Source organism: Amblyomma mixtum, chromosome 3 (genome assembly GCF_055824585.1).
Source record: "Amblyomma mixtum isolate Tamu chromosome 3, ASM5582458v1, whole genome shotgun sequence".
In the NCBI taxonomy this organism is placed as follows: domain Eukaryota; kingdom Metazoa; phylum Arthropoda; class Arachnida; order Ixodida; family Ixodidae; genus Amblyomma; species Amblyomma mixtum.
In genome coordinates, this window is record NC_143014.1 from 74,677,742 (window position 1) to 74,705,575 (window position 27,834).

The 27,834-nt window shown below is 42.2% G+C and overlaps 3 protein-coding genes across 8 annotated transcripts in view; 2 read left to right on the plus strand and 1 right to left on the minus strand.

Annotated features, from left to right (window-relative positions):
* Positions 1-19,540, plus strand: part of peo (ubiquitin E2 variant domain-containing protein pendolino) — a 32,035-nt gene extending 12,495 nt beyond the window's left edge. For all 5 annotated transcript variants that reach the window (XM_089579676.1, XM_089579678.1, XM_089579675.1 and 2 more), the window contains 4 exons: positions 2,018-2,106; positions 9,043-9,141; positions 12,294-12,462; positions 14,506-19,540. In XM_089579676.1, coding sequence (XP_089435802.1) covers positions 2,018-2,106; positions 9,043-9,141; positions 12,294-12,462; positions 14,506-14,607 — 459 coding nt within the window. In that variant the 3' untranslated portion in view covers positions 14,608-19,540. The remainder of the gene's footprint in view (positions 1-2,017; positions 2,107-9,042; positions 9,142-12,293; positions 12,463-14,505) is intronic.
* Positions 19,541-22,309: 2,769 nt separating this feature from the next.
* Positions 22,310-24,900, minus strand: LOC149350614 (UPF0598 protein CG30010). 2 transcript variants are annotated; one of them, XM_089579680.1, is made up of 4 exons: positions 24,607-24,900; positions 24,488-24,536; positions 23,670-23,762; positions 22,310-22,942 (listed from the first exon to the last, which is right to left on the minus strand). In XM_089579680.1, exons 1-4 carry the CDS (start codon positions 24,748-24,750, stop codon positions 22,455-22,457), a joined length of 774 nt encoding a protein of 257 aa, XP_089435806.1. In that variant the 5' UTR covers positions 24,751-24,900; the 3' UTR covers positions 22,310-22,454. The 2 variants fall into 2 exon arrangements, with proteins under 2 accessions (XP_089435806.1, XP_089435807.1); XM_089579681.1 differs by lacking the exon at positions 23,670-23,762.
* Positions 24,901-25,172: 272 nt separating this feature from the next.
* Positions 25,173-27,834, plus strand: part of kat80 (katanin p80) — a 159,646-nt gene continuing 156,984 nt past the window's right edge. Inside the window, exon 1 of the mRNA XM_089579687.1 lies at positions 25,173-25,582. Coding sequence (XP_089435813.1) covers positions 25,549-25,582 — 34 coding nt within the window. The 5' untranslated portion in view covers positions 25,173-25,548. The remainder of the gene's footprint in view (positions 25,583-27,834) is intronic.

The window sequence follows — 27,834 nt, forward strand, 5'->3', positions numbered from 1 at the left end:
TTTATGGAACATTTTACAGTTGGTTTCAATTGCAGCCAAAGGGAATTATTTGGACGAACCTATAACTTACTCTGTATACTTTCCGAAATGTGGTGCCAACTGGTCAACTACCACTTTAACAGCCAAAGTCATCAACAAGCTGCCACGATAAATTGGCAGAAAATAGGAAAGAGGTTGCTTCGATATTTTCGGCTGACGAGGTTGGTATTGTGCACACAGCCGGCGTAGGTGCAGTGTTCACCACAGCCAACTAACGAGGTCATCTAATGTTGTCACGTGTGTGTTCTACTCAAAACCAAAATACATTCGAAAGCAAACGGAATCTGAAAGCAAAACCACAGCATATTTCAGGCCCCTTTTCTGTAAAATAGGGCATGTTTATGCACCGACGTCGGAAATAGGCACTTATAGGCACTGACACCCAAAATAGGCATTTATAGGCACTATAAGAAGAGTATTAAACATATTCTCAACACCTAATTCGTGCTCATATGTAAAAATGGTGCGCCTAAGAAGCGTTAAAAAAAATAGGCATTTGCCTAAAATCCGGTCTCTAGTCATCACCTTCTAGAATGTTCCAGTACTTTCCATTGGATTATTATATGGGACTATATTGACCACTTCCATGATTCCAACTTAATTCACCCACTAATCCACCTTAATCCATTTTCCGGGGACGGCCTACTTCCAATGTTTCGGGGTCCTCAGATTTTCAAATTTGGCTGTGCCCTGTAGTTAGCTCACTGGTGGTCACGTGATGTAGACCTCAAGACCCTCTCAGTTGCATTTATAGATTGCGGGGTGTCCTCTTACCACTACCAGTGCAGCGGTTAAGCGATGCGCTACTGCCCCTGCAGGTGGCTGTTTCAAACGTAATCACCGGTGTAGCTGGTGAGGCCCAGGTTGCTTTTCCCGAGCTCCCGTAAGGCTCATGCGCAGCACCACTGTGGGCAGGTGGCAGTTCCATTGAATTTGGCAACAGTGGGCAGGCTGCCACCTTCCACGGTGGGCAGGTTGTGATGATGTCACGTGACCTCTCTCGACCAATCGGAGAATTTCGGGACAGAGAAGCCAGAAATTTTTTTGCGGGACAACAACCTAAATGCTGTTGCATTAAAATTAGGTGTCTACTTTCCTTAAACACTATGCTAAAGTGCTGTTCAAAACTTTTTTTATATTGCTAATGATTGAAAGTTGATTGGTAAATCTTCACTAGGTGCTTTCTCTGTGAAATAAGCACAGCTTGTTATTTCTGATAGCATTTTGTTGCTTCCAAGGCATACAGCAATTTTTTTAAAGTTTATCCTCTGAATATAAGCATATGGTTCATCTTTGTTAAATCCATTGTCATATGAAATTCTGATCATTCGAATTATTATGGTACTAGTAAGGAATAAATTTTTCTGAGCAGCACTTAGAAAGCATGATTCATTCCTGTGATGCAGGCTTAAGTGATAATGCCTTTGAATCATTTTTTATAACTTTTATATTTAAATGTCTGCTGGCTTGCATTATGAATCATGGTTATATTTACTTATTCTGTTGGTAAGCCACTTTGCCTGACATTGTGATTTCTTTAGCAACACCTGAAGAACCCCGTAATTCACTGTATGACTGGGCTTTGTACCTTTCATTGTCAATGCCATATCGTGGTTGATGGAAGTTTTAGTTTCTGTGAATACTGGTGCAGTTTTACCTAAAGGCTACAAAAGTTATTAGCCTGGAAAACAGAAAATTTTGTGTTTCATCATGTAATTGGCTTTTTGTTTTTTTTAAAGATCAGACCAGTTTATTTCCAAATGTGCGTACGTGTTCAAAGTAGGCCACAGGCCAAAAGCTAAAAAAATAGCTTGAAAATGCCTGTGGCCTTTACAAAAGCCACATAAAGAAAGGACAGACCCAGTTTTATTCTCTCCTGTTAGCAATCTTAATCATTATGTCTTAGTTTCATTTATTCTGTTTGTTGAAAGATGCAAATAAAACAGTCTTTACTGTTTGCTTTTCTTTTTTGCCACAGGACCTGACGTTTGAGTCACCCATTTTTCATCCACTCATCGACCCTATTTCAGGAGATATGGATATCAAGCGTAGCTTTTTCAAGTGGAGGTGGGTCAAGCTAAAAGTATACTTGTTGCTTAATTATGCATCATTGTAGGGGTGCTGTCAGACACCTTGATCTTAGCAGCTCAGGAAACATGTTTGATTTCAACTCCCTTCCCCCGAAAAAAAAAAAAAAAAAGTGACCTTGGCTACTATGTTGGCTGGCTTTGGATTCTTTTTTATTCATTGTTTCTTCAGTGGCAGTTTTAAGTGGGTGCAGTTGTATTCAATGCTAGTGCATAGAGTTCATATATTTTTCCCATATTTAGATCTACTGTTGCTATAAAGAAAGTAATGCTTTATTGCTATCACTGTGGACAACCTGTGTCAGCAGAGCTCATTGTTATGAAAGCAGTTCACCCTTGAAGGGACCAACGGTTTACCATGTCTACAGGGTTTTTTTTTTAGGGCTTTGCGAAAAATATCTGTATTTGCCCGGAAAACTGATTTTGTAATTGGTTTGGCCTCGAACTACTGGGAGATGACCTGTGTCTCAAACTTTTGGATGCATTTTGTCACGAACGTTGTAGTGCGTGACATACTGTGGTGAGCTGTGCAACAAAGGGCAAGAAACAGCTGAAATGTAACCGCATAAAACAAATATCTTGGCCATACCTGGTCGGGTTGTTCTTGAAACAGCCGTGTGAACTGATAAAGATAAAATTAGGGGAAGGAGTGCATCACAGTACTGACCTTGCCTGTCCCTCAGCTGCTTCAGGGTGTTTCACCAGTCGACCTTTGATAGTTGTTAGAGTTTTTTGTCCTTCATACTGCATCTCCTTTGCCCCTTGTTGTGTTCTTGACCTTTGGATGCCAGCATTTGAGAGCCTGTTGGAACCAAATATGTGAAGCCTAAATAACTCCGAACCTTTTGTATTGTAAAATGAAAGCTTAAAAAAAAAAGAAAAGCTCCATATATCTTGAAAAAGATCAGCTAAAATACCAATCACATTTGCCCTAAAAACAAACCCTGAAAAACACAGACTTGTGGTAGTAACTCACTAGAAGATTATGATAAAAATTAAAGACAAAAAGTTTTGTTTAGCACTGGTAGGGTCTAGCACTAGGTAAATGAAGAGCTGAATATTTGAAGTTACTAATTAAAGTTGCATGAATTCAGTTGAAAGAAGGCTCTGAGTTGAACTTTTTGTGCTAAAGACATAGTAAAAAGGGATATACCCCTCCATAGTTTGAACATTTTTCTAAATGTGTCGTGTTTACTTTTTTTTTTTTTTACTCGACACCCATCCTGAGAGACTAAATTGTACCCATTGTTTCATTATGCTGTACGAGAAGTGTCGACAGAAAAATATGTGGACAACTGTGGGCAAAAAATTTCTTTTTATAGCTGTCCAAAGTTCAGATTTCACAAAGTGGGGAAAACCGGTCTGTCCACGAAGTTGGTTTTGGGACCTTTTTTTCGGAAAGGGGAATTCTATTTTTTGCAAAAGTAAGCTCGTTTATGTTCTTCGGCATGCACTTCCATTACTACATACCTTTATTTAATTTAAATTAAAATAGTCAGTTGAACATATGTGTTCGATCTCTCGTGTACAGACCCTATTTCTTTTTGTGCTGGCGACTGCAATTGGACCCCTGTAGAGAAGGCATTTATGTTTTGTGTTTTAGTGGTGTCAACTTGCATGCACTGGTTCTTTCATTGGTTGCAGACACTGGCTTGTGGTGTCTGGATCTTTCTGCTGTAGCCTTATGGGATGTTGCGATCATTCTTAGCTAGCATTTGCTGAGGGTTTTGGCTTTTCCTGTTCCTTCCGCACCTCTTACCTCGGTTTGTGCCGTGTTAGGTGGAAAGGGAATTGAGTAATGTGGTTGTGACTCTTGAATGAAAGTGGGCTGGTGAGCCAGCTTCATAAACATTTTTTCTGGTGCTGTAATAGAAATAAAGGTGCATATTGCAGTGTGCTCTGGGGTTGGGTTGCCAATTGTCTTAGTGCACAAGTGGCTGGGTTGCCGTTCAACGTGCATATGTGTGCCTTTTATTTGACCCAATGATTGATAAGCAAGATATTTGATGTTGTTTATGAGTGCACAGTCAGCTGGCAAGTTGAGCTTCCGTACCAACCACATGCGAGCAATGTTCATGCACAGCACTTGTCCCCAACCCGTTTTGCAACAAGTCTCAGCCATGACTGGTTGAGACGAAATATGCAAAGGCAGGGCACGGTAGAAATGTGTTATTACTCTAATGCATAGAAACAGGCACTCGGCAGATGTATGTTCAATCTGGTAAAAGAATATGAATGGCTCACTGGTGGAAGAAACCTAATATGTGTGCACTCGACATGTTAGAGGCACTCTTACTGTATTCCGCAACCACATCCGGCATGGTGGTGAAATCACTTGAAACAAGTGTTTGAATGTTGATTCACATTCAAGGCTAAGATGGAGTGCTTTGAGTAAAGTTTTCATAAGTGTGGTGCATGATGCGAGATGTGACATAACCGTTCACTCTTGTCGGATATAGTAAGCATTTATTCTGACTGCAGGACTGGCTCCATCTTCCTCATACTAGACTGTAGTGTCATTATAGACAAGGGGATGTTCAAGGATTTTTGATTATGTAAGGAGGACACATAATGTGAATGTGTGCCGTGTTTATCCTGTGGTCTTGGTTGGTTTGTTTAATTCAAGAGGATAAGGGCTTCCCCTCGCAGTATGGCAGTCCTGTCAGGGTAGGGTAGGCATTATTATTTCTTTAGCCAGGCTTGCTATCAGTAGAGGTGGCCATGTGGGTTTGGTCATTCACAGACTCTTTCTCTAAGTGGGCGTGCGTGCCCTCACACTTGTGCCATCTTGCTCTTGTGCTGCACACCTGAGTGGGTGGTGGAAAGACCTCCTTCGCTTTCTCTGAAATTCACACAGTCTGTGATTCCATGCATCATGGCAGTGTTTTTTGCAGTTTTCATCTGTCTTCTCTGTCTATTCATGATTCTGGTTATCTCCCACTCTTGGTGCACATTAATTTTTTCACTGAAAAATGCACAATTGAGTTATCTACCACTGTTGCTCCAGTTGGTTAGCATAATGTTGAGTTCGTGCCCTGAGTGAATGCGCCATTTTGTCTGTTTTGTTGTTCTTTCTTGGGTTTGACATCAGTGCCATGCCTGGAGTCATGCATATCAGAGGTTAAGTGCTGGTCAGGTTCAGATGTTTCTTTTGCAGACCTTGTATCTTTGTGCGTGGTTTTGAAGAGTTTTGATGACTCGCCACTCCTCCAGGTTAACGGTGTCTATGTATGCAAATACGTTGACATATCCTCTTTGATCTGGCTTGATCGTCCATTCAACTTGCAGACCCCTGTCCATGACAGGTCTGGTATTGAATCATCCGATTTTCTTGTGCTGGTCCAGACAGGAATGTTGAAATGGTTTATTTGAACATACTACAGTGGAACCTCGATTATACGTCCCCCGGTCATGCGACGACCCGCATTTTACGACGAATTTGTGCGGTCCCGGCAAAACCCCCATAGAGACAATGCATTAAAAACCTCGGTTATACGACGCAAATTTTAGAAGGACCCCGCTTCGTACGACGGCTGGCTCGTACCGTCCGTCAAAAAAGGTCGTCAGCAAACGCAGGCCGGGATGTACCGTATTTTCGCGATTCTAAGCACCCCCCCTATTTTCGGAAAAAAATTTCTGAAAAAAAAAAAACTTTGCATGCGAATCTAAGCACCCCCGTTTTTGCGCGGAAGAGAGCGTTGCCGAGGCCGCCAAGTGCACTTGCTCTCTTTTTCGTCGAGCCTGTGCAGTCGGAGTCCCGAAGAGGCGCGGCCTGCGCGTTGTTGTTGCGACTGAGAGAAGGATGAAAAGGAAAGTGCGCGGGCCCGCCTACCGGCTCGAGCCAAGCCACCACCGCTGCCAAGTGCAGATAGAGGAGAGTTAAAAGATCAGAGGAAAGATAAAGAGAAGAGATAAGACTCGCGTGGCAGCAACAGATGCGTCCCCAGGAGCGGGCGCTGATGAAAAAACAGATAAGCGGGGAGGCCGCGGCGCTCGCCCAAGCGAGGACAGCGGCGTCCACGGCGCTTTTTGTAATGGAAGTAATGGATGCCATGTGCCCCAACGATAAAACTTCCCACGAAGAGGAAGTGGACAACGATGCAGAAATTTGCGCTCCCATTCCTAGTTACGCGGACGTGTTGCAGAGCGTCGAGAACATCCGGCGCTTTGCTTGCGCGCGCGACGATGTTGGCGACCTACTGCGGGACGTGGCAGCCCTTGAAAGAAAGTTGATGCGCCGAGGTTGGGCAAAGGTGCAAAAAAAAAAAAAATACCGATTTGTTTTAAACGGTAATAAAGATTTTTTTTGCGAATCTGTTTCAAACAAATGCTGGGTTTTGTCTTTTTTAATCTCATTGGCATACTTTCCGCGGGCTTGAAGCCGGTCAACAGTTTTCGGCGCAAGGCCGAGCGCCACTGGCAGCATTCTTTGATTTTCGATTATACGACACCCGGATTATACGACGGTTTCGCGCGGTCCCCTGAACGTCGTATAATCGAGGTTCCACTGTATCAGTCCAGATGGACTAAGATAGGAGTGGGTACAACATCAAAATTTATAAAACGCCGGCCAGTACGATAAAACAGCCAGTACAGTCAAACACAGTTCACAAAATACAATCAATGTAATGTACAAATTATGTGCACCCCTGCGTTAAATATTTGCACATGAGGGTAGCAAATTGCTTTCGGGATTGGGCATTCGCAACGTGGTTAGGAAGGCTGTTCCAATCGGACGATGTGGCAGGAAAAAAAGAGTATTTAAAACAGTCTTTAAAAAATTTTTCTACCTGGACGTATTTATTATGTTTATTACGAGTGACGCGTGTCTTTGCTTCGTTAATGTATTGTTCTTTCTTAACCAAGACTAAACCATTTATTACACAATAAAACAGAGTTAGTCGTTTTTCTTTTCGTCTGTGGGAAAGAAGAGGCACATCTGCTTGGTCATAAAGAGGGGTCACTGAATCCAATCGTCGATACCGGGAGAAAATGAAGCGTAGCGCCCGTCTCTGTATCTGCTCGAGCTTAGAGACAGACTTTTTGTGATATGGGTCCCATATTTTGCATGCGTAATCAAGTAAAGGCCGTACAAGCATCTTGTACGCTGTCAGTTTTGTGTCCGTAGAAGCCTGTTTTAGGACGCGCCTAATGTAGCCTAATCGCTTGTTTCCCTTCGCGACAATGTTGTCAATATGTTTTGCCCAGCTAAGATTTGAGGTGATGGTCACTCCGAGGTACTTGTATTCAGTTACTCTGGAAAGCGGGTTACCTTGCAAGTTATACACATAGTTCAGGGGCTCAAGCTTGTGGGTAATTGTCATGCAAACTGTCTTGTGCGGGTTCAGTGACATTTGCCATTCCATACACCAATTATCTATTTGGAGCAGGTAATCATTAAGCTGAATTTGGTCATTAACGGATCTAATTTCATGGTAGATAATACAATCGTCTGCGAATAGCCTCGCTTTTACTGGTGAATCCCGGATGATGTCATTAATGTATATCAGGAATAAGAGGGGGCCAAGAACTGACCCCTGGGGTACACCCGATCTAACTTTGCAACAATCGGACCTCTTATCCCCAATGACAACATACTGTCTGCGACCCCTTAGGAAGTCCTCTACCCATCAAACTACACAGTTATGTCCCAAAACAGTTTTTACCTTAATTAGAAGCTTTCTGTGGTGTGTACACGGCTGTGTACACGGTGGTCCACTCTTAAGGTGAATGCCTGAGTGTGTGGCCTCAGAGTGCCAGCGTGTCTGTCGTAGCTGTGTGTCAAAGCAAAGTGGCGCACTATTAGAGGGACCTGAATGTGGTGCTTCATGTTGTCGGACACTTTGCAGTTGCAAAGGATGCACTGGCGCTCCAAGGAGCGCAGCCACACACTCGTGTGTTCACCCAAAGAGTGGACCGCCCTGTATACGTGATGCTGAATCATTCTATGGGAATTCTATTACCACTTTTTGTGATCTTTTATAGCCCCAAAATAGATAGATACAGAGAGAGGGAAAGGCAGGGATTGTAGCCCCAAAATGAGTTCTGAAATTTGAAGCTTCTTCCAGTGTTGATGTGTAAGCAAGAATGTGCTATTAACAAACTGTAATAATTATGTTTTCAGTGTATTAAAATTGCTTAAATGTTGAGGTGTTACTGCATGATATGGACCAGTGTGGCTACTAGTACTTGGTCTGTGCTGAGTGTAATCTGTGTGCTGTGGTCCACTGAGTCTGACCTGTATAGCTGCATATCCTACATGTTTTGTCAGTTTAGTTGTTAGATATGAGGTTTGGCAGATTTCAATTGTTGCAGCTGCTTGCAAGATGCTGCTATAGTATAGTTTTTGTGGTGCGATTGTTGCAGCTTGTTGTGCGATCATTAGTTATATTGTGCTTTGTAACAAGAGTATGTGAGCTTTGCTGAGGTTGCCCCTGTAGCATGTGCTGAATTTTGAAGAGCTTCGAGTAGGGGTCTCTAGAATTTCTAACGCAGAAGCTGCAGGGGCCTTTGGTTTGCTTTCCACAAAAATCTTGCATTCCGGAGTTGCTTTTGTGGATTACTACCGATGACATTTAGTGAAATGATATGGCTAAAAGGAGGTGGCTTCATTAGCTGTGGCTCTCGTGAACTCTCTCATCATCTGCTGCTCACAGCTGCTTATTATGCATTTGGTGTAATCCTAACAATGGCAGTCTTGTGTATCCTTTCCTCTGGTAGTGTTTGCTCTAAAGGAATATAAATAAATAGGTAAGTACACAAATAAATTAAGATGCAGAGTGCGGAACTGTAAAGGGGATTTTTTTAAGGCTAAGTTAGCTGATTAGCTGAATGCTTGTACTGTAAGCAGCAAGTTGGTGCAGTCTAGGGAGCTGCTGATAAGAGTACTAAATGGGTCTGATGCCTTCTTATGCAGGAAAAATGTGAATTACTTGTGGCAAGTTCTGCTCTGTGCACGACGTGCCTTCTACAAGATTGAGACACAGACGCCTCTGAATCCTGAGGCGGCCACACTGTGAGTCACATCTTTATGTGGACAGCTTCATTAACAGGGTTTATTTATTCTTAATGTTAGCCTTAGCCTTAAGATTTTGTCTATATTCTGTAATGGACATTCATGTCAGCAGTCCAAAAAGTCCGTTAGTATAGGTGCATCTGCTAAAATACTAGCAGGTTCTATTCTACAAAGATGACCTATCATCACTCAATGGCCACCGCTGGCAACCGTTGAGCCCTGATGGTGTCAAAATCGCACATGTCAAAAATGTGTTCAAACGCAGAGTCTATGCATTCAGTAATATTTACGATGGGGACGTGAGCTTGGATAGGCGTTTCACACAACATATAAAAATATGAGCGCAGAAGAACGAATGGTTAGTGAGATAAAAATGCACAAATTTGCTACACCTTGGCTTCTTCACTCCATGCCTCCCATGCTGCTACTTCTTCTTCCTTAGACCGCACAGCTCAATGGAAGTCCGTGAACAGCGATGTCGATAGCAGCAGGGGTCCCTAAGGAACTATTGTATTAAAAATTAATAGTATTTTCGTCTGTTACTGAGGCGTGAGCGTAATATTTGTGTTGTGGTGTCAATTGACACCGCCAGGGCCGAAAGGGTTAAAAAGTTGCAGCCTTACCTACTTTATTCTGGCTACCAGCCATACTATGTTGCAATAGAAGGTCTTGCGTGCTTATACTGAAACACGCAGAATTTGCAGTTGTTCAGAACCTAATACAAATATATCTTTGTTTCCACAGAAACATGAAGACGATGTAAATTTTATGTGCAAGAAATACTTATTACTTTTTAAACTCAGTGTGCTGACATGAATGGCCACATTTTTTTGTGTGTGTGTGTGAAAGAAGAAATGCCATTTTGAGTGTAGCCATGATGGTAGGCAACATAGATCTAGCCTGTAGCCAAGTTGCTAGTTTGGTGCTATCCAAGTGGGCAATGCTGAAATCTGACAAGCATGTGCAGTTTACTTTCATTAATTCAATATGGTCAGGGTGTGAAAAGTAATTGAAAGTTATTGAACCTTTTTATTAGAGGATGCATTCGTAATTTCTAGGAAATTCAGCATTTATTTGCTTGAAATATGTTGTGATTGTGGTCTTTGCTTGTACACTCTAAATTAACTCTCAAGCTTGGTGAACGTTGTTGTCATGTGCAAAGAACCATTCTGAAAGTTAAAAGGTAGCTACAACTTCAGCATTAACCGGTCACATTTTTGCTATAGTCGGATACAACTCAAGAATGAAGCAGCAGCTCCTCAAAGGAGGTACCCTGCAGCCAATGGTGTACACAGATTTTCATGAAACTGCAGTTAAGGGGGGATGTGGGGATCAGATCACAAAAACCATGAAAAAAGTTGATTTTTGAAAAGTACACTTTTTGGCATCTCCAACACTGTTTCTATGTTGTACTGAAATATTTCACCCAAAAATAAACTTTAAGCGCTTCAAATAAATATATTTGTCGGCATCTACACATAGACAGTGCATGCTAGCTTAGAACTTTCAGGCTTGTTTTGAGCTTAATACCTTGTTCGTGGAAAGCATAGCATTGCAATGTGTGCATGGATTTTTACCCCGTTTGTTTTGTTGTGATCACTGAAATGTGGTCTGCGGCAAGACAGTCTCAGATTTATCATTTAGGCTTGCATGTTTTCATTACATGATAATTAGAGCATGATACATTCTAAACATAAAAGAAGGTGCATATTGTGTCCTTTATAAAAAAGAGCAGAGAAATTAAAAAAAAAATTGAGAGTCTTGATTTACACCACACTTCTTAGTAAATATTAAAAGCATTTACAGACCTGTAGCTTGTTTTTTTGTCATGCTAGGCTTTCCACAAGCAAGCAACATGGGGAAAATATATAAACAATGATAAAAGGGAAACTACTAAAGCTGTCATTGTGAAACTTTATATCTGATTGTTTGATGCCGTTTTAAGCCAGTCTGCAAAATTTCATCACTCTAAGTCAAAAAACAGAAAAGTTGCCTTCGATCCCCTCATCCCTTCTTAATCCCATTAAGCTATTGTTAATCCCCTTTCATCTGCCACCCCCTGTTATGTCACGCCATCAGGTGCAAGGGGATTAACCAGAACGTAATGAGAATTGGTCTACGCCATTGGTTGGAGGCCCTCCTTTTAAGGGGCATTTGCTGCTTCGTTCTTCGATTGCATTGGACTGTAGACATTGTCATCACCATGTCTGTGTGGCACTGTGCAAGCTGTGCCTAGCATCAGCTGAGTGGATGCCAAGTAATTTGTACAAAACTATTTTTATACAAGAGTGGCGCATTACTGGCTGGGGCCGGTGCTGCGATATGACAGGCAGACCTGTCGCTAATTCTTGCATTTGAGCAGTTTTGTGAGCTTGGCTCCTGAACGGATGACATTAGGCTCAGCTTTCATGATGCTGCTCAGTTTTCGTGAGGTAGAGCAGATATGAAATTTTTTCTGCACTGAGCAAGACATTCTTCTGAGCTGTCCTGACACTCTGCGCCTCTAGTGTCGCCGTTTCTTTGTTTATTTATGGGTGCTGCATTTCGCATCTTGGAGCAGGCCAAGTTCAAGCAGGCAGTGTCAGTTATTGTTGGCCCTATAAATTAAATAAAGAATTGCTTTCTAAGTATTTTTTTATCATGTCAGTAGCACTTGTAATTAACTTGTTGGCCATTCTTTCTTGTTTTAATCTCTTGGTGTTTAGCATTATGATTTTGAAATAACCTTTTTTTTTTCACAGAAAAGCTTGGGCTCTTGTTAGTATTTTTAATATGTTTGAAGCAAGGATAACAGAAGAATCGTATTGAATTAATGAAAGTCAGCTGTACTGGGCTAGCTGCTAGAGCAGGCGTCACCATGGTGTGTTTTGTAAAACTATTAACAAGGCATATAAATGACTGATAAATAACCATCTTGCTCATTTTTGCAAGCTGTTGAATTCGTGCGTGTGCCATTTCATGCCTACAGCCATGCTGAACATCTTATCGTTTAACAGCAGGGTGCAGCACCAAGCAAGGGAATGCTTTGCTTTCCTTTACTCATGCTTTGCTCTTCATTAAAAAAATTATATTGAGTTTCAACACTGTGTGTTCGCGAGTGCCGTGCTTGCTGTTTAAAGATTCGTTGTGTTCGCACTGATGTCATTATGCAGGTACGAGCAGAACACGGAGCAGTTCAAGCTTAAAGTTGCTGAAAGCCTAGCGAAATGCGAGCAGCGGCTTTATGAAAGCCCCGCCATGGATGACAGCCATGCCTTGCACTTTCTACCGTGGGATGCCACTGTGCAGGAGCGTGTGGCTCAACGGCACATTCTTGACAAGGTGTGGTTGTTAGAACAGAAATGAGGGTTCTTCCTCCATTGTTCTTTTTTATCTTGCTTTGCCCAGTATGCTTTATTTCTCATAATGTCAGCTTTTCTATATTTTTATTTATCAATTTGAAAATACTGCTGTCCAGTGATTTGGCCCAAGTAGCAGTTGCTTACAACTTTAAAAGGGGCAAGCGGACTAACAGAATGAGACAAACAACATAAGTAGATCAATTTTCAAAGATTCATCAGCAGAAATATTATTTTTATTTGACAGCAAAATTAATTGGCGGCAAACAACACAATGCTGTTTTGAAATAAACAAAATGCCCAGGCCTCAAACAAAGGCTGCACAGGAGTAAATGTTACAGTTCTGTAGTTGCTACGGTGGCTCAGTGGTTATGGCTCTTGGCTGCTGACCTGAAAGACGCAGGTTCGATCCCAGCCGCGGCAGTTGCATTTTGATGGAGGCAAAATGATAGAGGCCCATGCACTGTGCGATGTCAGTGCACGTTAAAGAACCCCAGGTGGTCGAAATTATCCGGAGCCCTTTAGCCTGAGTCACTTTGGGATGCTAAAGCCCATAAACCAAACCAAACCGTTGCAGTTCTGCAACAAAATTGCTTGACAAAAACATATGAGATGGTAAAAGTTTCAAGTCCTCTACAGTTTATGGGAAAATACTTTACTGAAGCTATTCATTTTTGCAGAAATTGGGACAAAAGAATGGTTCTGAGTGTGACAAGTTCCTCTCGTTCTGGTGGCTGGGATTTGTATTTTAATTTTATGTGATACTCTACTGTGAAGACAAATTGAATGAGTGATTTTTCTGCGGGTTTCTAAGGTATGAAATACTTCTGTGCCAGTTAATTTCTTTGTTGTGCCTTCTGAGTACATGTATGGTGATGAGCTTTGCAAAAACTGACAAAAGTGGCTACCATGCAAATTTCATCTTCCCAGACACCTGTGGAGATGAGAGGACCCGATAAACATTATAAAACCAGAGCTTGAGTGATACCCCCCTAACTATGTGAACAAGGCAGTCTCATTTATTGAGGCACTGGCAGTCAGATTTCCTGGAGCCCATTTCTGTTCTGATGCTTCTTCTGTTGGTTTCTGGTTGTTTTGAAAAATCAAGGCATCTATGATGGGAAAATACTGGCCAGAGCAGATATGATGCCCTGAATAATTGACTGAAGTGGTGATAAATTGTCTACACTTGTGTATTGAAAAGTGGACCTGCTGACCATCAACACAGCTGATGATTATATGAAAGGGTGCTGAAAATGGGAGTAAGAAATTAAATTTAGGTTTAAATGAACCTATGTATCTTCGTTTATAAACTTGCAGTAAATGGCGAGTTCAAAATAGTGCCGTTAATTTGAGCACTGCTTAGTTAATGCAATCTGCACAGAAGACTTTCATGCTTTCAACTTTGGCGAACCCCTATTTTTAATCACTTCCTTTTGTTCGTATGACTGATTTTGAGGTGTTACCTCAGTTGAATTTATGAAAGTTGTCTGGAACAAGCGGAAGTCATATCTTTTGCTTTAATAAGCAACATCTGGAGCAGAAACTTAGGGACTTCAAAAGAAAATTTAGCTGACCATGACTTCCAACAGCTTTTGAACTTTCAATATTTTTTTTATCTGATCTGCGTACATGACAGGAAAAGGAAGGGCTGTGACTCAAATAATTCGTTTGTAGTGTTGTGCTTTCCTTAGATTTTGATGTGCTTTACCTGATTATATCAGTGGCTAAGTGTTCAAGCATTTGGCCCAGCACATTTAAGGCTGTTAGGTGAGAGACCTCTGTACATAATCACAAGTACAACAATGATGTCTGCAGTTCTAGGCTCCTGCTGTGCCTGGGGAGATATAACAGGGCTTCGTATAAAATGACACTGACTGCATAAGTGCATGACTGGACTAAGAAAGTGTTAGTCCCAGTGTTGATAACGTTTGCTAGAAAATGTTGTTCGCTGCATATAAAATCACTTTAGCCTCAGATGGAATGGTGTGCCTTATAGAGCATTTGCTTCATGCTATTGACGCAGGTTGAAGCTGCTGATGAAGCACTGGAGGAATCGCCCAGCAATGTGGGCTTAAGTTGGGTCAAGCATGGCTGCATGCAGGTGTTCTCCAAGACTGCATCTTGATGTGCTCTTGAGTGACTTACCATGCTGTTTTTGCCAAACCGCCCATTTCTTGTTAATGTTAGGCCTGTGCTGAAAGGTGCTTTTCTTTAATTCTTGAGAGCTGCCTTGTGAGTATTGTGTGCGTTATAGTATTTGTGAAGCTTTGTTTTTGAATTTGAATTTTTGAATTGAATTTACTAAGTACTTGCATAGGCAGAGCATAGTGGAGGTTGTCGTAAAGACGCACAATTGAGGCGGCAGAACAGCTTCATATGCCTTCAGGCTTGCTTGTAATGTGAATTTAAGATTTGTTGCCATTTCTTTTCCAAGTGTATGCATGTGAACCTCAGTCACATGCAGACACTGCTCAAGGGTGCTGCAAAAAATGTTCTGAAAAACATTTAGCTTTTGAGCATGAATGTAATTTAATTGTTCTACATATTGAGTTTTCTTGTTGGTCTGTTTGAGCATAAATTATACACGTTGATATCAGTGGTAGTTCTAAGCTTCCACATTGTTGCCACTTGACTTGTTTAACAAAGCAGTTTCTTCATAAAACCCAATTACAAGCATTCTTATGTCCAGTGCAGTTGTTCTGCCTATAGCTGGTCTCTTGGAACTTTTGTACACTTGCAAGCTTTTGTGCTCAGGAGATTGTATGTGCAGTAAAATTTCTTCATTGTTCATAATTGGAATGCGACTTTGTTGGTGCATTTGTAATGGCACTGTACAGAAAAAGCATAGTCTCCGAAAAAGCACACTGATACGTGTTGGTGTTAAAATTAAGATGCTAGTTTAAGACTGAACTTACAGAGAACAGCATATGACCTCTGCATGTGTACAAATAAGATTTGCAAACTATGCTAGCAAATCGGAATCACTGATTGCAGCAATGAAGATGTAGTTCTGCCTTTGACCTTGCTTGTTCTTGTGTGCTGTCTTATTGTACAGTCCTGGGGAACAGTCCCATAGAAAAAAACCAGAGGAATGGAGAAGAAATAATAAAACTGATGTTGAGGTTGACTTGAGATGTCTTGGCGGGGTGAAAAGCAAAGTTAGGTGACTGGTTCTCAGTGTGCATCTTGAGAGGCTTGTGACATGAAGGTGATGGAAACACAGCAGCCATTGCCAACACCCTTGTCGAAAGTGATGCCTGCATATTGTGACATTTTATCATTTTCTGTATTTTTTTTTGGCTCCTCTTGATTTTAGTAGTACCACCTAATGAACTTGTCCTGCCTTGTTTACAAGATAATTTTCATGATTGTGACTTTGTACGTGTGCCCACTACTATTTTTAACAATTGAGCTGCTCTGTCCTTATGCCAAAGTACTGTTGCTGATGAAGGATTGTACTCACCAGTGCCGACATTTCAACACCCTGCCATTTGTGATGATGCTGTGCTCAAGTCTTCTCATCAGGTTCATGTTCCGATGCTGTCGAGTTTGTTGCTTACAAAGCACAACCGGCACTTGTCCTTCTTCTACCACCAACTTATAGGTGCCGATATTTGCATTCTTCATGATTTCATAGTGATTCCTACTTGTGCTTAGCCCGTAATACAACTCAAAAACACAAAACAAGTCTAGGTTATTCTTTTATGAGGACACCCATGTCATAACAGATTAATTTCTTCATTTTTTCCGCATTGCAATTGGAATGCTGTGCTCAAGTCCTTAATGATGCTTCAGGACCTCAAAGAAAGAGTCTCGTTGGACTGCATAAACTGTCATTGCTGGCAGTCTCTGGCCCAAGTGGTATACCTCTAGATGGTAGCCATTGCTTTTCCTTCTGATGCACTTGTGTGTGTGTAAATACAACTGAGATGCATACGTAGAGGCTTCGCTCATTCTCGTCCCTGTCATGCACAGATTCAGTGAGAACCGATTTTACAAAAGGCGTCCTTTTGTAGTTGGTATGGGGCTATGCTGTTTTGTATGCAGCACATGAGCGGCATGTTGGCAGCAATGTGTTGGTGCTGTAAATTGTTACCTTGTGGTGAAATTTTTTTACCATTATTACTGTATCTCTAGTGTTCATACTTTTTCACCGTATATGTAACACATCACTCGGGGACGAAGCCATGTAAAAATTTTTTGTTGTTGTTTGGGGCTGTATGATTATTTCAATGAGATGAGGCTGCTGCAGTGTGTAGATATGAAAAACAACTTATCATGTATCAGTCTCTATATATTCCTTCCTTGGCTAGCTTTTCAGGCAGCAGGTGACAAGATGACACAGTTCTGTTTTTTTACTGCCACTGTCATATCTTTGCGAAGCACTTCATGCAAGACAAGTTTTGTTTTGCACTGTGTGCGACATGCTGTTGTTCTCCAGTTGCCTATTGCGTTGGGGTGTGCGAATAGTATTCAAAATTTTTTGATAGCGAATTCAATGTTCTCCTATTTGATTTACTGAATTTATTTAATAAAATAGTGCACTTCAAAATTATTTGAAAGGAATTGAATATGTTCTCAAGTTCTCAAATACTTTTTAAATAATTGGCGTGAAGTTTGAATGAGACACGTCGTAGTTTTCTTCAACGAATGTTTCAATAACAGGGCCCACTCCGATGCCACGCAGCATGCTGTTGCAATTTGTCGGCACAGAATGGAAGGTTCAGTGCCACGATGTAGTCCATTCGTGTGGTGGCATTCGTGACACTCATACAGGGCCTCCAAATTTGTATGACATGGCAGGGCTAAGCCAGGCATGGCAAACCCTGCCTTGATGTTTAAACTGAGGTCGTGGCTGATATGGAGCTCACGTCCCTCTCACATACTGAGATGTGACACTAGTTTATTTGCTGTCCTCATCAATATAGCAAAAGGTAATTTTCTTATGTATAACATGGTCATACAGGCAGAGAGAAGGCAGGAAGGTGGAATTCCTGACAATACAAAACAAAATGAACAAGTGTTGAGAAGGAAGCGTCAGTCCGGTAGCCAGTGTTTCGACAAGAGGGCTTGTCTTTGTCTGGGCAAATGTAATAATCGCTGTTAGGGTCTAAATAGGTCCTTTACTCCGAGGAGGAAGGACTGGTGAGGGGAGGAAAAGTCTGCAGTGGAGAGGATGACAAAGTGGCAAACATCAACCTAAAAATGTTGTTTTTCAAGCATGAAGGCGGGGATAGGTGGCATGGGAAAAAAGAAGTCTGGTTTACCTAAAAAAGTGAAAAAAAAAAAGAAAAAAATGACCACAGTGGCACAATTGAAACAAATGCAGGGTGTTGGTTAAAGAAAGAAAAAGATTGTCATAAAGTTAATATAGTTACTTTGTGTTGCGTAGCCCCTAGTGGCGGTCACTGTAGTTTGAACTTTAATTTTACCTAAGTAATTTATTGTGCCGTAAGGCAGTGCAGCATCTAGCACTTCACTGTTTTGCACGATTAATCATTTTGTATGAATATTCGTTCCCTGTGCAAACATCTGTAAAAATATTTTTTTTTGTATTTGATTCGGTTTCCAGCTACACTATTTGTATTCAATCACTTTTGAAAAAGTACTATTCACATACCCCTACCGTCATGGTATTTTGTGGTATTGTATGTTAAGGTTAAACATCGTTTACTCAATGCTAGAATTTTGGAGCTGTTTTGTGTTAGTTTTAGTAAGCCTATCTGTGTTTGGATAGTTTGTGGATAGTTTGTAGCCGTTTTTTTTATGCTGTAGAAAGCTCATACAACGCTAATTTTTGATGATGTCCCACACTCCAGGGGTTGCTGTGATGTGCAGACATGATGCATCTTAATTCCTTGTTATTGTTTCACAATATGTTTTGCTTGGTGCTTGGAGCATACTTTTCCGAATGTTAGTACAGCTTGTGTTTGGGCTAGTTGGTTGATCAATGGAGCATAAGTGGGCGTTGCATAGTAATGTCCAAATACAGGTTGGGAAGGGACAAAAAGGACAAGCAACATCGTTTGGCGCACTATCCACACCTAACCATGTTGCTAGTCTTTTTGTCCCTTCCTGACTTGTATTAAATCGTCACTGTGCAGTGCCCGCAAATGGTTCTGGTGTTAATTGTGTGAATATATGACTACTTGTTATGTTGACTTTTAGAGTGCACTGCATTACTTGATAAATTCGATAATGTTGACAAAGTGATCATAATGACTTTTGGGGCAATCTTGTTATCAGCTCTTTGCTACTAGAAAGTGCAATTTAGCAAGCAGAGGTGAATACACGTGCTTAAAAGTTTGTATGAAGCATCTTTTGCATTTAAACTGCGATGCATTGTTCCTGCTGTATTTCTGACCTGCTTTCATTGTTCATATTTCAGCTGTATTTTGCAGTAGCCTTGGTACATGTACTAGTACTAGAGATGCAAGAATTTATGATGTGGTATGAAAGTTTAGGTCATGCCTGAAGCCCAGTAGATGCACTCTTGGCTGTGCTATTACTTTTGAGAATGCATCAGTGCCACATCAACAGTTTCATCCTTGAACTGTAGCATGTAGTGTGACGTCTATTCGAAGCATGGCAAGCATTTCAGTGTTTGGCGCCTACCTTGTTAGGCACCTTTGAGCATTCCCATCTTTTACAAGACAGACTGAGCAGAGCCAGGGCACATATCCTGGTCACTGTGCCTGGGTGTATAAATTTCCTGCACGCTGTGTTAGTCTTTTCATGTGCAGCTGAGTGTAGTGCTAAGTACCAAGGGTCACTACTCTTTCAAAAGCAGAAGCAGCAGAAGAGTTTGCTGGGCTAGTTGGTTCATGCTTTCAAAAGACCGATTACTAATGTTTGTTGTGTTGCCACATGGAATTTTTTTCTAGCTGCAAATTCCTTCATTGAAAGAACTGCACACTTGTGCATGCGTTTTACAATGTATATAGATAAAACAGTGCTTTTGATGATCGTGTTGAAAACCAACCTATGTTAGCCTGCCTACAACTGTTGAAGATCAGAAAAATGCACCATGTTTTGCACATAAATGCATTTCCTGCTGGCTTTTGCATGTTCATCTTGGGAAGCCAGATTTGTGGCCTTCAGTGGCTTCTTGGTACCTCCTGGACAATCACTTGTTTTAAAGGGACCCTGATAAGTTGGCTTGTATCGATAGGGCACTGCATTCTAACAATGAAGAGACCACTCTCATCGAACACGGGAGTTTTTCATAAGCTAGAAAGGAACAACAACAGATGTCACAATCACCAGCCAATATCGCGAGGAAAATGCATGCGTTGACACCAATCTTTGGGTACAGATCCCAGAGGCCATGCTACAGTGCTGTTCACTTCAAAATGGTGACAGCCAGTCCTTTTCGGTAAAGACATCGTAAGTTTGAATCGGCTGGTGGGACGGTATTAAAATCAACTTTTCTAAACATTAAAATGTCTTTTGCTGCCGGACAAGTTCCAACATACCGGAAAGACCCAGAGAATTTTTTACTGAGCGTAGTAATTTAATGGAGTTGTCCTCAGTGCTCCTTCAATTGATACATTGGGAAGGATGGTCACTTGAGGGACAGGATACATGCTGTTTAGCAGTGTGACATCTAGTCGCTTCATTCCACAAGTCCTCTCTTTGTTCTGTTTGAGGGTCTTGGCATTTTGGTACCATTTCTTTTTTTTTTGCATCATTAGAATTTACTGTTCTGCCACTGAAGTCAAGCTATGCCATACCTATTCCAGGTTTTCAGCACTTTGATATATTTGCTGTTTGCAGTTCTCAAAGAAAAGTAATAGAAACAAAATATTCAGCACTTCTCATTACTTGGTGAAAGATAATGGAAACAAAGTATTTAGCTGAGCAATCAGGCTGAAACAAGATGTCACGATGTCACTTCGCTGTGCAGTGCTTGGAGCCATTTTTGGCATAAATTTGAATATCTGAAACTGGAAACCTCAAATTTCTTGTGTTCTAGGACAACAAAAAAAGTTATCTTACCATCATTTGAATGATTGCCATATTGATAAACTAAGCCTACATTCATGTAGACCAATAGAGCCCTCTCCCTTGAGTTGTAACACAAATTTTTTCTGTTGTGCTTAGCAGCAGACCATGAAGGAAATTATATTAACTTAGTTTTCCAGAAAATTGTACTAACTCAGTTTTCCCGTATTGCTTTAGGTTATAAACAGGAGCACATCATTTCAGGACATGAAAGCAGGGAACAGCGGTAACAATGCTTTTGATTCTGCTTGGCTTTTTCTCCAGTTATGGCCAATTAGCCATTTGATGCACCATGGGTATACAGCATGCAGGTACAACTGGACATCATTGGCTGCATTCACTTAAGAGTGAAAGGTAGAGCATTGTTAGCTGTCGCCTAGCTTTGAGGCTGCGAGTGATGCCGTAGTGGAAAACTCTGGATTGTGACCACGTGGGTTTCATTCACACGTGCTGACATCATGCAGCACATGGGCTTTTTTGCATTTTGCTCCCATCAAAGTGCGGCTGCTGTGACCAGGATTGTATCCCGTGACTATGTGCTCAGCGGCAGAATGCCCACCGCTGTGGCTCGGTGGTTTTTCCGTTAGCTGTTGATCTCGGAGGTCGTGGGTTCAACCTCGGCTGCGGCAGCCGTATTTGGATGAAGGTGAAATAGAAAAATGCCCTAGTGCTGTGCAATGTGAGTGCACGTTAAAGAACCCCAGGTGATTGAAATTAATTCGGCGCCCTCCATTACGGTGTTCCTCATAGCCCATGTGTAACTTCAGGATGTCGCACCGCGCAATTTACATTTTTACTTTGCCACTGAACCGCTCTAGCATGTCTAGACTGTCCCATTACCTGGTAAAGTGTTCCAAGGAAGTGCTTGTGCTCATGCTGACAAAGTCCAGCTGCAAGATTAGCCAGTGGTAGTGATCACTACACAGCCTTATGCCCCCCCCACCTCCCCACCCACTTTGGCCATTCGTATGCTGACCTGGGAACTTCTATGACAGGTGGTACTTTGTGTACGTATATACAGGTTTTCTTCCGTATGAACTTTCCTCGACGTTCCCATCTTCAATGTGTGTGCCAAGTGGCAATGATTACTTAGGTTTGTCAGCAAGTATCTGGCTTGTCAAGAGTAAATTCTGAATTTATTGCATGGAAACTAAAGGCTAGTCTTCTCTGGCCAGCAGGAAGCGGTGCACTAATTCTCACTATAACTGCCACACATGTGTTATTTGCTTATCCTGTGTTCGCATGCATGTTGCCAGTTTTGAGCCTTATTTTAGTTGCAGATTTGTTTATGCAGGAGCTTTAAATGCCTTTGTTACTGCTGTTTCACTATGTGTAGGCTGTGCATGTGACAGAAAGATTACCAAATGACACATGAGCTATGTAACCAATGACATTTGGTTCAGAGTCAGGTTTTATGCATTTAATACTTGATCATACACCTTCCAGAACGTGCTCTTCATATAAAGTACATGGCTGGAATGGGGTTACGATAGCTGTCTGGGCTAGTTAGCTTTTTACAGTCTGTTTGTTGCGCTGCTTTTTCTTTGGATGGAATGGATACTTATTTGAAACAGCGATTGTGTCTGCATTTAGTTTGGTGGTGTGGAAACTTGGCTGGTACTCACGCTTCCCTATGTGTCAGTTTGCACATTATGTGCACTGCCATTGATAGATTTGACAACTTCTGTACAGAAGGTAGATGCACCCTATTGTTGCTGCTTTAAATACTGAAGATCATGTCAGGGTATCATTTCTGGCATTTTGCACTTGTTTTTAAGTTCAATACAACCTGGAGTAAGCATGGCTACATGCCAAAACAAGACTTTTCTGAACAATTGGCTTTTATTGCTCGTAACAATTATGTAAATATGCACATGTGGACACCAGTGCAAGTTTTCTAAACATTCTGACAAGCAGTACTCCCCAGTCAACATTAACATATGACTTGAATGTGCAGATGTATTATCTTTATAACTCGTTTGTACCACTCCAGCATGAGACTTCACTGATAACAGGTAACAGACTGTTTGTCAGCTTGTAGCGAGTACCCTCCCAGTCAAAGTGAGTAGGTGGACACTTGTCGCTGTCATCAGGAAAAGTGAAATGTTTGCTAAGCTCAATAGCCAACAGTGAACGAACCAGTCCAACTCCGCCCACCCTCTCTGGTGCAGGGTGATAGACTCTGCCCGTGCCAGCAGGCATGCATAAGTGCTCGGGAGTGAACTCCACTTTCAGTAGGTTGCCTGCATGGTTGTGCAAGAGGAAGCCCTTGGAGTTCTGCTGCTTAACTTCTTCCTCGGGCAACTGCACTATGTGTGTGAAGACAAAGGGCAGGTCATCACAGCGTACAAAATTCATCTCCCGACCACACGGAGAGGCAAATGGAAACTCGTCTTCATATTTCCCAGTCTCGTTGCGCCGCAGCCGGCGAAAGAAGAACTCCAGGAATTTTTTTTCTGCAAGAAATAGATTTACATAGATTTAGTGCAACATGATGTTTATTCAATGCTGCACAATTTCATGAAAAACACCAAGCAATGAAAACTTTGTAACTGCCGAAACAGAGAACATATCCATGAGCACTGTCATGGTGAGTTAAAACTGCAGTGCTGTGCAGCATTTCAAATTGTCACTTTTTTCCAGATGCACACAACTTCAAAGCTGGAAAAGCATTATAGCACTTATTTCACTTGAGTACCCTGCGAGTTGAGCTCCACTGCAATGCAACACCTTGGACAAGTGATGTTTATAGGTTATTAGTTTTAACACATCGTTGCACTGGCTGTGGAACATTCACATGAATGTGACACTGGCAGGGCTGTGCATTTTTGGATAAATCCAAATAACCTCGAAAAAACACTTGTTGGTAAAATATTCAGATTTATATGAAAAACTGCAATACTGTAGGGAGTCTAGCGTGCGAATAGCAGTAGTTCGCCTTCTACTTTTTGGGTGCATAAACGTCTTGATGTGTGACGTCCAGTTTCAAGCTGTGCGACAAAGGGCAAAAGAACAAGGACAGAACTGTAATGTGACGAAGTATCCAGCCCTGGCTCGGGGTTAGTCTCCTTTACACGCACTGACTGCTGCTATTCTACCATAAAGTCCTACCATCTGTATTTCTAGGAATATTCTGTTACTGGACCTCTTTCTAGCAGTGATCTACACATTTGCAGGTTTTACCGATCAGAAGCCAAAGGTGACGAGCTGTGTCACAGAAGTAGGGCCACACTGTAGACCAAATACTGCAAGTGAAGTGGCAAGTTGTGCTGCCAGCTGCAAGCCACACATTCAATGTAGAGGCAAAATTGCGCTGAACATCGAGACTAGAGGGCCACTGTTTTTCCCGGAATAATCTTGCATCATTCAATATCAAGCTACAATGTGAGAAAATCGATGAACCAATATCACTGCGGCACATGCATTTCTGGCGCCTAATTTGCCCTTTCACGTTCGGAGAGAATCTGCGAGATTTTCTTGTATCCACCGCAAATGCGAAAGGTCGCTATCGATGTTCCATGTTTTGAAAAGAAAGAAGCACGTGCAGTTGTGGATGTAACAATGGGAACTCTTATTTGCATTTCAAAACTTTTCAAAATTGCCACGCAGCCCTTTCGGCGGTAGCTGTTTAGTAAAACTTTGTAGCGGCACTGCAAATTTGGGCATCGGAAGGTTTTTGAGGCTTGGAGCCGAAAAAACCCTCAATTTTGTGAGTTGCAAAATTCTCAGAAAAGCACCCTCCGAATCTGCTTGAAAACAAATCCTGAAAACGCACCACCTGAAACGTAAAAAAAAAAAAAAAGGGAGGGGAGGCTGCATATGTGAAACACCTTGAGAGAGATATATGCTTAACGACCACAATCAGCATAAACATTAGCGTAAGGGTCTAGTACGCATTGTCGAATTTGAACATCGCAGCTAAGAGAGAGCACTGCACTCAATGTGAAGGCTTGAATATGCTGCGCGAGAGTATGTCCACTGCATTTAATTAATCACAATACCTTTGAAGCATGACGTGAAATTCTTCATTCCGGAATCGTCTAGAAAAAGCTGCACGTCAGAAGACAAACTGTCAGAACATCGCAATCAGACTGTTTTACGTGAGATGAATACAGCGTACCATTCCTTGGTGGTCTATAAAATAGAAGTATTCCCTCGAATACTCCTTTGTAGTCTGGCCCTGCTCATAATGAAGACTCCGTCTGCATACGCGGTTCGGTAGCCTGTGATAAAGCTTCCAGCCCAAGGTGCGCCACTTAATCATTTTTATCGACCTAACAGCAGTCCTACGTGCACGATTTGCGCGTTATAACAACGGTTACTTGCGAAAGTTTTCAAGTGAACAGCCGAATTTAACACCCTGCCCTGCGCGCGTATTATGTCAGCAGATCACATATACTTATCACCTGCACTATGTGGACGAAAGCGATGAATTCCACCACATCAAAATGGCGCTGCCATAGCAAAGTGTGCGTTTAGATATTAAGGTTCTAAAAATTTGTTTTAACTCAATTTGCTTTAACAGCAAATAATAAACAAATGTAAAATTTTTAGTACTTTATTAGTACTTCGTCTTTATCTTATTTCCACAACAGTTAGGATTCATCTTTGGCGTGTAGCCTGCCCTCTAGCGGTGGTTGGCATTTTTTGCAGTTCGCTTTCATTACCAACGGTTTTTCGGCCGCGCGCTACATCGCTAGCCTTCCGAGCCTTTTTTGTTTAGACCAATCACGTTGCCGGATTTTAAAATTGTCGTACAGAGGGAGCAGCTGTCTGCAGTCAAAGCGAAGCCAAGCGCTCTTGGTCTGTATGTGGCGTTCCACAACTGGTGTGGGTCTAACGACGCGTGCTGGCGGAGGTTTATTCGGCATCGCATAATATTCCGAAGTCCAGTGCACTCTTCGAAGCCTTCATCGCAATGTCTCTAACGTGGTTTACACCCTAAAAGCTAAATGGCGTGACGTTCCAAGACAACCTAGCGTATCATGCGTGGTCAACTATTCATGTGTAAGAGGCCAAATTTTTGTGTAGGATTACCTTTTCGTTTCCGGGACTAACGACGATGGCCAAGGCAACAAAGCGAGCATGGAAACTTCGTGAGTACCTTCTGAACTTCTCTATAGCTGTGGAGGTGTCAGAGGTGGCGCGAGTTTTGTTGCGGCTGTGCCATAACTGGAAAAAAGTTGGATATGCGGTGTCATTCATTGATTCGGTGCGCTGGATGCGATCGGTGACCATGGTTCAGTGCATACATAGTATTGATTCCGTTGCCAGCGTTCTGTCGTAACGGTACATCTAGCCTGCACGGCTTACATGCAGGGTACTTTGGCAGCATGTGTAAACGACTATTAACCCCCCTAACTGGTTATACCCCGGATGACACCACCCGTAAGCTTCATCGTGTTTTTACAGCTTGCACACGCTAGCCGCCCGATATTGCTGTGAAGGTGATGTATTATAAGTGGCTGTCATGTAATATAGTTTATCAACGACAGCACCGAATGTGCTACGCGGTTTTCACTGTGTCGTGTCACTGACGTCCGGCCCTTTGCATCGCTGGGCAGCGCAGTTTTGAACAAACTTATACGGGAACTTTGTACACTTACTATTAGATGCCTCAAACGGTTAGTAATAGCCGAAATTAATGTTGCTTGGCGGAATTCGGGATCTATTCGGTTTTTGTAATTGCGGGCTACTGCCTTTGAGACGACAGAAAAAAGAAATGTATACTCGTCCATTTTTATACAAGCAGTTTGGTTCGCGCGTTTGCTTGAAAATGTACCTGGTGCTTAGCTGTTGTGTTCATATTGTTGGCAGGCATTAATTCTTAGCCGTAAGAGTCATATGTTGATCCACAATTGTGTGGCCCCTTTGCCCGTTTCGATTCGTTGGTAGGATGTTTGTGACCGAAACCCGTAACATCAGATCGCTGCGATCTACAGGTTGTTCCGCGTGCAGGTTGAAATTGTCATACGTTATTCAAGAGACACTTGGGCGTTCCTATTCACGTGTCGAGACGGCAGATGTTTCTGTAAGAGGTATGGTCACGATGGCTATGATGCACTGAAATCTCGTTATAACGAAACTGAAGGTGTAGCGGGGACTATTTCGTTCTACTAGTGTAGTTTATTGACAGACTTTGAACACTGGAAAAAGGATAGCAGCATTACTATACGCAAGCTAGTAGCATTATTAGTGCACTTTCTAGCAGTCCGTGATTTAGTCTTGTTTTATTTTATTTGCAGCAGTTGAATGCACATGTTGTCCTGATGCTTGTGATGCTCAGGAAGGCATGTTCTCACTCACCTGCTGCATGTTCTCTCAGGCTTCCGTGATACCTTTTGTAGCCCATTGCATATGCTCATCGGCATGGAGGATTTTGGGCAGATAACGAGAGCATGCCTATTTAAGTTTTTTTTTTTTTTTTTTTTTTGCGGTTGTCGTGATGCCACCTGCAAATAAGGTGTTTTCGGTATGTGTGTATGCGTCCCCGTTTCAGCTCAGGTGGCGCCATCGGAGGATGCAGTGATCTCGACATGTAATATTGTGGGTTTGGCATGCCGAATAGCTGTCGTGAAGCGCAGCCCATGCCGATACCAGCAAACCTGCTTCGCGATTGATGACTGCGGTAGTGCACCTGCCGAGTATTTCCATGGAGCTTCGATCTTGATGCTGGCAAATGATCGATATTACGATTCAGCAGATCTGTATTTGCAGTGCGCCCTCTTGTAGACGTATTATAATGGCCCTCATGGTAGTTCTGCGATGCTTTGTGCCGCTGTCCCATCAAACAAGCCGCGTTGCATACTTGGTAAGTGCGCGCCGCTGCGGAAGTACGACCGCGTGGCGTTTCAAACCATGTGTGTGGAGCACTTAAAAATCAACGTGCAGTAGATGTGCAGAAGCCTCACTTTCAAGGGCATTCTAGTAAATGTAGCGCTAAGACCTTCACTAGTTGCACTTTCAACTCTCTCTCTCTTTTTTTTTAAAGCCATGTAGCTTACGCACGTTAGAGCGACCGAGATCGCTATTACAGGACCTTGTATGATTGCATCCAATGCGCGCAGGTCACTCTGGGTCGGTGTTTGCGCTGTGCTGAATGAGTATATAATTTATCAGCGGTCGTTTATCGGCTTCCACATTTCCTGCGGTGCCCCGCCCCCTATCAGCCTTCGCCTGCTTTGTTTTCTGACATACGTTGCCTGCACGGGGGTGACACTTCTGGCCAGTCGGTGCTCTGCTAAACAGCTAAAGTGACCACCTACGTCCTAGTCTGTCGGTTTGAAATGAAAAAAAAAAAAAAACCCCGAAAGTTGATGTTTATAACGCGTCATTTGTTAAGCACCGT